The sequence below is a fragment of the Alosa alosa genome, chromosome 1, assembly GCF_017589495.1.
Source record: "Alosa alosa isolate M-15738 ecotype Scorff River chromosome 1, AALO_Geno_1.1, whole genome shotgun sequence".
Lineage (NCBI taxonomy): Eukaryota > Metazoa > Chordata > Actinopteri > Clupeiformes > Clupeidae > Alosa > Alosa alosa.
This window is the reverse complement of record NC_063189.1, coordinates 36558351-36569123: the sequence shown is the minus strand read 5'-3', so window position 1 is coordinate 36569123 and position 10773 is coordinate 36558351. Positions and strand designations below refer to the sequence as shown.

General features: G+C 41.8%; 2 protein-coding genes across 2 annotated transcripts in view; both read left to right on the top strand.

The window, feature by feature from the left end:
- The first annotated feature begins 2941 nt into the window (after positions 1–2941).
- Positions 2942–7689, top strand: uchl1 (ubiquitin carboxyl-terminal esterase L1 (ubiquitin thiolesterase)). The gene is made up of 9 exons (XM_048265112.1): positions 2942–3089; positions 3194–3205; positions 3738–3866; positions 4272–4407; positions 4766–4851; positions 5152–5199; positions 5541–5610; positions 5857–5915; positions 6890–7689. The coding sequence occupies exons 1-9, from the start codon at positions 3057–3059 to the stop codon at positions 6971–6973; spliced, it is 657 nt and encodes a 218-aa protein (XP_048121069.1). The 5' UTR covers positions 2942–3056; the 3' UTR covers positions 6974–7689.
- A 440-nt stretch (positions 7690–8129) lies between these two features.
- Positions 8130–10773, top strand: part of limch1a (LIM and calponin homology domains 1a) — a 55278-nt gene continuing 52634 nt past the window's right edge. The window contains exon 1 of the mRNA XM_048251860.1: positions 8130–8734. Within this exon, the coding sequence (XP_048107817.1) occupies positions 8630–8734 (105 nt within the window). The 5' untranslated portion in view covers positions 8130–8629. The remainder of the gene's footprint in view (positions 8735–10773) is intronic.

Here is a 10773-nt window from a genome sequence, read left to right as displayed (position 1 = left end):
GCCTAGGACTTTTCTTTTTTTATATATATATATATGCCTGTGCATAATTTAAGATTTTATGAAGATGTAAGTAACTCATTTGTTCATATAGCGCTTGATTGTGCTAATGAGGCCCAACACATCTGAGAATCTACATGAAACAAGGGTGGATTTATCGGCTGAATTCTATTCTGTTCGACGAAATTGGACAGCACTAGTTGTGCTATGTCTACAAATTTAGCCCCTTGCAATAGGACACACTGGCAATGTTATTACCTATTTTTTACAGTCTATGGTTATTACCGTCATAACACGGCATAGCCTACCTGTTGCTTTCCGTGCATTGCCAACCAGTTGGTACATGTATAAAACTTCAGTAAGCATACATCTTTTCACATTTGCCGCAGTTCATGGTAAGCTAGTTGAGGGTTCAAGTTGGGTACAATTTGCTGCAACAATTTGCTGAAGAATGTCTTATTGACCACAATGTGAAACTTGTCCTTGAAAATGCCAAGGATGATTGCCATTGTTTATTTTTTTTCTCCATGAGGATTTGAAATAACACATTGACACAGAGAAGGCATCTTGTTTCACTGGACCCTGTTAGTTAACAAGTTGGCAAAGTGGCCTCTATCAACATTAAAATTAGTATAGTTTTCATTGGTTGCATAGTGGGAAATGACTGTGAAACCTCAGGTAGAACATTTTATTAGTTAGAGGTTAAACTGCATACAAAATGACAAATTATCATATTAATAATGTTAATACAAGCAACAATCGCTTACAAGAGAGTATAATGAACCACTAGAGAGCATGAGAGAGAAACACGTTTTTTATAGCCCACTAAAAGAACAATTATGCTATTTATTTATTTTTTTTTTCAAACTCTTTGGCCTTGGCTCATTTTCTGTAAAAAACACTCTCTACACTCTACACATAAATATCACATATTCATAAATGTGATCTCACAGGGGTAAATGGCAAATATTAACCATAAATGATATCATTGTCAATGTCAAGTTTATTTATATAGCGCATTTACAGACGTCTTAGCCCCACCAAAGTGCTTCACAGTAAAGTGCAATAAATAAATACAGGAAGGCACAAAAACAAAAAGCTACAGTTAAAATAATTTAAGAAATGCAGAGAAAATAACATTTACTAAACACTGGGGCCTAAAGGGAGACACTGGCAAGTGAAAAGAGATGGGTTTTTAAAAGGGACTTAAAAACATTCAGAGACTGAGCTGAACGGATGTGGAGCGGGAGGCAGTTCCAGAGTCTAGGGGCTGCCACTGAAAAGGCTCGGTCCCCCCTAGTTTTCAGCCTGGCCCTGGGTTCTTCCAGTCGCAGTTGGTCTGCTGACCATAGAGCTCTGGAAGGGGAATGGTGGTGGAGAAGATCAGACAGGTAGGTGGGGGCCAGACCATGGAGAGATTTGTATACAGACAAGAGGAGTTATAGCCCACTACACATTGTTGCCCATCAGATTAACTTTTAAAATCTGTTGTCATATGATAATCCGGCTGCATGTGCAAGCATAACTGATGCAATGAATCCTTATAAGTAACTTATCCTGCTATAGCTTGCCAGCTCGATCCTGATTCTTGATACCAAAGAGGGGAAGGCTGAGAGAGTCCTCATCAGGACCACTGGCTATGCCTTCCCCACAGGTCTCCACTCCTCCTCTCATCACCTCTCATCTCCTCTCCTCACCTTTCATCTCCTCTCCTCACCTCTCATCTCCTCTCCTCACCTCTCCTCTCCTCTCATCTCATCTCCTCTCCTCTCCTCACCTCTCATCTCCTCTCCTCACCTCCTGAGGCCAGCCTTGCCTCCTGGCACCAAGTGTGTGAGCTGATGGAACAGCAGCAGTAGAATAAAGAGGATCAGCAGCAGAAGAATGAGCAGCAATCCGGCGTAGATCAACAGGTTGGCCTCCAGGCTCACTGGCAGCGGTAGTGTGGGAGCCCTCCACATACTTCTGTGGCACTCGCATGGGGTCCCCAGTGACTGGACAAGATAAAAGAATGCTGAACAGGTGGACTGTGCAATGTCTATTCTCTTTTTATGTCTTAATATGTCCTTGATTATTGCCCAGGTTATTGCTTACGGTATAGAGATCCTCAGTCTTGCAGTCTAGGTCTCCCGCCTCAGTGTTTCTTGCTGTTCTGATGTCAGCACCATTTCGGGCTGGCAGCAGTGTGTCTGAAGATCAAGTGTGTTTCAGATATTTTGAAAGAGCGATAGTTTTTTGTATGTACTTGGTTTTGAACACTCCCTCTCTTCCTCTCCCCACCAATCTGATTTAGCAGAGAGAGAGAGAGAGAGAGAAAGAGGGAGAGAGAGATTTCCCCCTCCCCTTTTATTTTACTGTGCATGCCTGTGCTTAATCAGTTCAACATGCCTGCTTGTGTACGCCAATCTCAGCAGTAATCCTTCCATTGTGATCTGTGATTTTACAGTGTATTGTCTTCTGCTGCTGTAGTGTGCAGCAGCTGTGTTGTCAGTTAGAGACATGCAGCTTACTTAGGGATAGGCTAACCTAAAATGCCACCATGACAATAAAACGGCTTGATATGGGGGGGGGGGAACTTATATAGTCACATAATCTACGCATATAGACAACTACAACTACTCTAACAATGTGCAACAGTGAATGATCAAACACATTTCAGTACAGTTCTTGCTCCTAGTGGTCGCATATAACACATTGCTAGTATATTCTATGAAAGTCATGCGACTATGGACTGTGCGATTATTTTGAAGGGTAGTCAAACAAGAATTACGTTTTGCTGAGAGCAAATGCATAATATTGGCACTAATTACTATGTGATGTGATTCTAAAGTGTATGTAATCTTTTCGAACCGTGTGTTGTCGTGTTTAGTAGTCAGATTGAGAAAGTGATTTCTCCACAACAGCACACCCCCCGTGCCGGTAGAAATGGGATAAGACCGCGTGTATATGAGCTGCATGAGACATCTGAATGGGTATCCCTGCCGGCTGCTCTCCTCGTGTTTGTTGACAATCGAAAATACGAGATTGAAGATATAAATTTGCACTGACTGCCTCGTAACATGGAGTGGAAACCAATGGAGATCAACCCTGAGGTTGGGCTTATAGTTTTAATCAAAAACGTCGACTTGTTGATGCTGTATGTTTCTATGTTTCTGTTGAGTCATGTATGTTCTTCCCATTGTCTTTTGTTTTGCAGATGCTGAATAAAGTATGTATGCTGAGTCACTCACAGGGCTGGTTTTAGCCTTCGGTTAAGCTGCAGGGGTATCGTATGTTTTGTCATGCTGCTGATCTGTAAGTCATGGGGTTTGGACGTGGCGAGATTCACCCACTCCAACAACTACATGACTGTTTTGCTGGGTGCGGTCAGCTCGACCACCTGCTTATTTATTCACAGCGATAGGCTAACAGTTCATTATTGTGTTTAATCAAATCAAGCGACCTTTGGTTGTTGATTGGTGTCTGTATGAATGTCTATTTGAGCGAATTATTGCGTAAAGTGCCAGTGACGTCGGTGCGTTATTCATTATAGTAAAATGAGACTAGCCCATATTTTAAACAAATAGACCTACAGACTATGTTAGAGGGCTAGATTTATTTCACTTCTCATAATTAGATCGTTATTCAGGTAACATATAGTGAAGGTTTTAGATAGAAATGTAATAGGCCATGTGATGCTTTAGATCACGCCATCATTTGTCTTTATTGTGTCGGCCACATGGTCGCTGTCAATCCCGCAGGTGCTGAGCAAACTGGGCGTGGGGTCTAGCTGGCGCTTCGTGGACGTACTCGGTCTAGAGGACGAGCTTTTATCTTCAGTGCCGTCGCCGTCTTGCGCTGTGATGCTGCTGTTCCCCTTAACTCAACAGGTAAAAGGGCGCTGGCCCGAGAAACGGTTGACACGCTGGGCCTATATGCTATGCCAGAGAGACTTTGATTTGTCTTGCTACCAGGAACGTAGGCTAGTTCAGAGTGAGGTTTTGTTTAAACGATTTACAGCAATTTACATAACAATGTTCAAACTGTAATCCAAAACATTTGGACTGCTAAAATGGTCACATAATTCGGTAAATCCGCATAGGTCTACACAGCCAACGCAGGACCAAAGCCAGCTCAGACCAGTCCTTGCTGATATGTGCTAAATGACGTCTGTAACTCTATCAATGAATAGCATACATTTACAGAGTCACCGTTGTGAATGTTTGAAGAACTGTTTACTATGTATACATGCATATGAATATCTTCATACATGTGAATGTTTGTCTCTTTGTCAGCATGAAGCTTTCCGAGAGAAGCAGGCTGTAGACAAGGCTTCTGATGTGTACTTCCTAAAGCAGACTGTGGTGAACTCTTGTGGTACTGTAGGTCTACTGCACGCTGTTGCCAACAACCAGGATAAAATGGAGTTTGGTAAGCAATAACATTACCTACATTGCATCAGAAATGAAAGCACAAAATCCCTTAAATCAAAGTGGTACTATATCTGTATTAAATAATTAATATCCTACTATATGCCTTTGTTATGTTGACAAGATAATGGCTACACTCAGTCTTTCTGAACCATTTCGAATGTGAAGAACCTTTCACTTGATCTAACAACTCAACACATAAGTGATAAACATTTTGGCATCTTTTATTTATTTATTTATTTATTTATTTATTTTTTTAGAGTGTATGTGTTTCAATATAGCCCATCAAAAAAAAAAAAAAACATGCTGGAAATTCATGCTATAAATGACGGTTTCACCACTGATCTTCATTTTGATAGACAGTGACTCTGCCATAAAGAAGTTTCTGGAGGCTACAGCCAGCATGTCTGCTGCTGACCGGGCTAAAGCACTTGAGAAGAACAAGGTAAAGCCAAAGATTCTTGATTACTAACTGCTTCAACCCTCTCTAGTAAAGCTTTGCACACGCTGCTTTGTAACCATATGACCTCCCTTGGTATGCTATTACCTTTGTAGCTCATTCACTTTCATGAGATTGCAGATGGTGGGAACTTCTAGGTATTGAAGATGACGTGTCCAATCTTTCCCATAGGTGGCGCTAAAATAGAGTAAACACAGATGAACTGAAGTAGGCTAATGGAATTTGATGGAGTGAATAGTTAGTATGATGACATCATATTAAAAATTCAACTCTCTCTGCTCTCAGGACATCCAGACAACCCACGATGAGGTGGCAGCTGATGGACAGTGCAGGGTATCACAGTTTTTTTTTTTTTTTATATATATATATATATATATATATATATATATATATATATATATATATATTCTGATTCTATTGAGACTGTCCTTTTGTCATATCACATTGTTTTCAAGAAGTTGCATAGTTCTTTAAATAATTTGATCTCCACATTTTCTGAAAATGCCTAACATGCACTGTATCTCAAGTATTGTAAACAATGCCCCAAAATGCTTACCGGTATTGGTTAATGCAAATTCAAGCAATGTGCAGACTAGCAGGCAATAAATCATTGGGACATTGTATTAGCACTGTTAAACATGCTGTATCTGTTTGTACTTGCATTTCTTTAACAGATAGAGGAAGGCAAAGTGAATTTTCATTTCATTACCTTTGTCAATGTGAATGGCCAACTCTATGAACTGGGTGAGTTTCTCCTCCATATCACTGCGTTTGAGACTGAGGATATAAACGATAATTCTGTTCACCCAATGAAGTGAATGGAATATTCCTGTTGCTCTGGATAGTAGTAGCAATGGCATATAGCAGATTTATTGCACAAATCTAAGTTGATGAATTATCAGAAAAATACAGATTTCTATGGCAATTAAGGTCTAGGTTTATTAAACAGAATGGGTAATGATCTATATGTATATTTTCTGCATTCTATAGATGGGAGAATGGAGGGAGCGGTGAACCATGGTGCGACCAAAGATGGCTCCTTCATCATGGTATGTACACAATGCAGGCAGAATCAATCCCACTCTTGGGGAATAAATAACTCTACATTATGGTATCAAATCAGATTTAAAAGTTTTGTATGTGTGTGACTACTTGAAACTGTATGAAATATTTGTAACTGCGAAAATTATTTGTCAATATTAATATGCACTACACTTACAAATCTCTTATATGGGTACAAATCTTTTTTACAGCTACAAATCACCCTACTGTACAGCTACAAATATTTTACCATTACAAATATATTCTACAGTTACAAATCAATACCCTGGAAATCCAGAGTTCTCGCTGGCAATGAGCAATGATGCACGTGACTTTTACCCGGACATCCCGGGGAACCAGCTAAACTGATGAAGACAGCGCTGCAACGTTGGAGGACTACACATTGGTCGTAGTGTTATCCGATTGCGTCGAAGTCCGAAATCATTCAGAGTAAACATGGTCTAGTGTTATCCAATTGCGTGCAGTGATATTTTTAAATGCATGCTTGTTGCCGTCCCTCGAGTTGGGCCATTACATTGTTCGTGGCCAGACCCTTAATCTTTCTAGATTATCAGGGTCTGGATTTTCCAGGCTAACAAATCAATGCTCTGCGTGCACAAAGCTGTCCTACTGTACAGTTAAAAATCTTTTCTGCAGGTACAGACTTGTGCGGCACCTCTGGGATCAAGTGTCTCATATGTTTTGTATGTGTGTGTGTGTCACAATTTGTAACCTGTAAAATTGATTTGTGGCTGTACAAACAATTCACACCATTTTCAGTAGGCTATTTCCCACATGCTCTTCACTTACAAATCTATTCTACAGGTACAAATTGTTCCAGTTACTATGTCTTTCAATTACAAATCAATTCTGCAGTTACAAACCTCTGCTACATGTGCAAATCTCTCCTACAGTATGGATACTTTTGAGACACATTTAACACTCTCTCTTTCTTGCTATCTCCCTCTTGCTCTACCCATAGGATGCGGCAAAAGTGTGCCGCCAGTTTGTGGAGAGGGAGAAGGACGAGGTGCGTTTCTCTGCCGTAGCCTTGTGCAAGGCCTGAGCCAAGTCCCCTGCTGAGCAACCAAAACAACTCCCCAAAACCAATCCTATAGAGCATACTCAGCCCAGTGCAGCCCAGCACTCCTCCAAGCATTCTGTTAATGTCAATCTGATGTTTGCTGTTCGTCTTAATCACTGTGGTCCAAATCTGAAGGTCTTGGCTTCCTGTTTTTTTTTTGTTTTGTTTTTTTTTTAAAAATCACTCTTCAAGCTGTCTTAGTAAGGGGAGAGATTGGAGTATTGCATTGCACAAGCGCCTGTAAGGACCGTTGTTTAGGGGTTGGGAATTTAAGAAATTGACTGGGTTGTTATCACATTAAACTGCCAACTTATCAATGATGGCCTTAGATCAAAGCAGACTGCTGTGTTATTTAAATTAGTTTGCACTTTACTTCATTGTGAAACAGTTAGGCTTCTAGACTGTCTTATGTTGCCTTGCACTGAAATATCTGCCTGGAAGATGTGAATTATTGATATGTTTTGGGCTGGTAGAGAAAGACCAATGTTGGTGGCAGAGCTGAGTGTGGTGAAGACTCTCACTGCTACATGCCCAAGCACTTACTGTATGACTGAATGCTTGAATGTGTACTCTGCCAGACTGTTGGTTATGAATTCACAGGGATCTATCCCTTTTCTTGTGAGTTTCTTTTTGCAGTTTGCTAAAATAAGTGTTTTTCTCAATGGGGTGAGGTGGCAATAAAGGCACATCAATGCTTATACATGTATTAAGTGTACCATTCATTCGACACACAGTAGCAGCATCTTTCATTCCTCTGCCCCTTTTCCTATCCAGAAATTAGGCTGTTGTCTTAGCTAGCTGTAGCCAGCAGGTGGCACTCTTATCATTTGTATCGGTGGCCTTAGGACGCTGATTTATTTATAAGAACACTTCCTTCCTTTTTCACTGGTCCTAAACATTTTAGTTGTTTGCAATTTTTTTTTTATTTCAACAACTAGTGTGGACCAAATGTGCGACCAAGTCAGTCATAGGCTAATTTGTTAGGCTACCTAAACAGCAACTCAGCATTACATTTAGGAACTCCTTTTGATCCGTCTAATTGTTAATTAATAAAGTTGAATGCGTTCATAATTTGAACACGTATGGGCAAGGGTAACTGACACATGGAGCAGTAGGCTACCGGGACCCCTCCATTCACTGCATAGAATTCTTCTGCACCCTCCCGCTCTCACTTGCGCATGCCAGAGTGCTCGGTAGCAGGCATGAGATAGCCTCACAGCTTGTCGGAGGAGGCAGCTGCCCGTTCCGTATTGGCTGATGCAGGAGGACAACCTCTGGGTTTTAAAACTTTATTTTTAGCCATCGGTCCGACTGCTATTGCAGGCGGTTCAGTGTGCGATTGAAGAAGCTATTTTACTGCCTTTACGACCATCCATCAGTGAAGCGGTAAGACCACGCATGTTTGTATTGAGGCTTCTGCGTAGAGTGGAGGGGGACACGTCCTTGGGACACTGAACGTTTTCTTTACACAACGAGGATACACCTGAACTGAACTCTGGAAACAATACCGAAATCTACGGAAGTTTATTAGGTTACACCATTTCAGGATACTTCAACAGTGCGCCAACCTACCTCGTGTAGCTTACTGCTACCCATCAGATCTAGTTGCAAACGATACCCTCTGCTGCTGTGTAGGCAATGGCGAGTCCAGGGGCAGATCACGGCCCTAAGAATCAAGACCACAACGAACACCCCGAACCGACCACCGAGCCTGCATTCCAAGAAGCCCAGAAATGGATAGAGGTGAGTTGACAAATTGAAGAGCTATAAGATCTTAAAACCGACCATCTTGTGCAACCTACACGAAAACGCTTCAGCTTTCAGCGCACAGCTAGCTATAGCGAGGATGCTGCCTTAGAAACAAACAGGGTATGTTTGAGAGGGAAAATAATCATCAATATTGTAGATTTACCTGTTGGGAGGCAACTGACGCATCATGTCACTTGGCGCGTAGGCAATATTGTGTTACATTAGGGAACAGGGGAAACACAATGCGGCTGTCATGTGCCGTGGATTTTGCTGTGTGGGGAATGCTTGGACAGTAATCGGACTAGCTTGCGCGGCTTTTCTGTTGTTCTTCAAGAATTTTTGAATCACATGACTCACTTGATTTTGACAATTTGTTTTCACTAATCGATGCCGGCTACCCGATAAGTTACGAGTCTAGTCTGAAGACATCGTATTAGCCTATTTGCAAACAAAAAACAGGCTCAGTAAAAAATAATAATAATAACGTAGTCTAATGTTTTCATTAAATGAGGAGCTTGATAATTGTGTTTTGGTGCGTTTATAGGCCAGTCAGTGCGCCAAACAGTTCTTTCCCAGAAACGCCCCCTTTTAGAGGTGATTCTGGTTGCCATGGTGCTGGAAGACAGTGAAGCGGACCTTTGTTTGTTCTGACGCCTTGGAGGGATGGATATCTGCCAAGCATGCGAGTCCACCCCTCGTCAGCCTTTATCTCCTCAGCAAACGTACATACTTTACAATAGCATTGCATGTCATTTATTCTCCACGCCTATGGGATTCCCTGGAGATCCCACCACACTGTTCAATATTGAAACCCAGATAATGATATTGTGACCTATTTTTTAGAAGATTGCTATGCCTGTGTGTGGCAGAGGATTGGTGGCATGCGGTGGTCACGTCACTGCTCCACTTAGTGAAATGGGCCATGGTACAGTAAACCACTGGAGGCTGAGTCTAATTCAGATTGCGACTGGGACTTTCAGGACGGCTGGCTCCTTTGATTTCACTGTGCGTCAGTTCTGCCTTTATTAGTACTCAGGTGTTGGGAGATGATGGCTGGAACATATTTAGTTTATGAGTCTGCCACCTCACATGTTGCACCCACTTATCATTCACCCTCAAGAGTTGTCGTGATCACGCTGGAGTTGTGCGTTTGTTTAACTGCTGGCTACCTAATGTAACACAGTGTCAGATTAGACCTGTCTCCAGGAAGAAAATGACTGACTTGTTACCATTGAAAAAAGCAGGCATCTGTGTGTGCCAGCAGTATTTATAGCTGGACAACAAATATAGCGCTGCTCCCTGCTGTCCTGGAAATAGCATCGAAAGCATTGAAGCTGGTGCAGCACACCACGAAGACAAGGCTTCATTGGAAACAGCTCTGGTTACCTCCTGCCTCTCATCAACAGATCCCTGATTAGTTTAGGTCACCACTATCTTCAACCACATGTATTTTAAGTTATATGTGAAGAGTCCTCATAGACCAGTGTCTGTAGGCTGCAAATGACAGTGCCATGGGAACTGCAGACGTATTCTCAGGCACAGACCAGCTTGGCCCAGTTTAATGCACCAGCCTGCCCCAGCTGTGCTTCCACAGTACAGCGAGAGAAGGCAAAGTGTTGGTGAGCTGTAATGATGAAAAGGAGCTGTTCAGTGTGTGTGTGTGTGTGCATTTAAATACACTATTGCACCAATTTACACACACAACACACGTATCCTGTGTGAAAACAGATCATTGAAAACAGGATGTTTGGACAACAGGACATAGGAAGCCATATTGTTAGTTGTTCTGTTATAGTTATATTTTCATGTTGTCTTGGCATTTTATGTCTTCGTATATGAGATTCAATCATTAGAGCTCGCCATAAGTTTACCTTAGTATGCTGCCATAGTAGCATAGGCCTATTACTCTCTCTCTCTCTCTCCCTCTCTGTCTGTCTCTCACTCTCTCTTTCTCCCTCTCTTTCTGTCTCTGTCTGTCTCTCTCTCTCCCTCTCTATCTCTCTCTTTCTGTCTCTCTATCTCATACTTGCTTT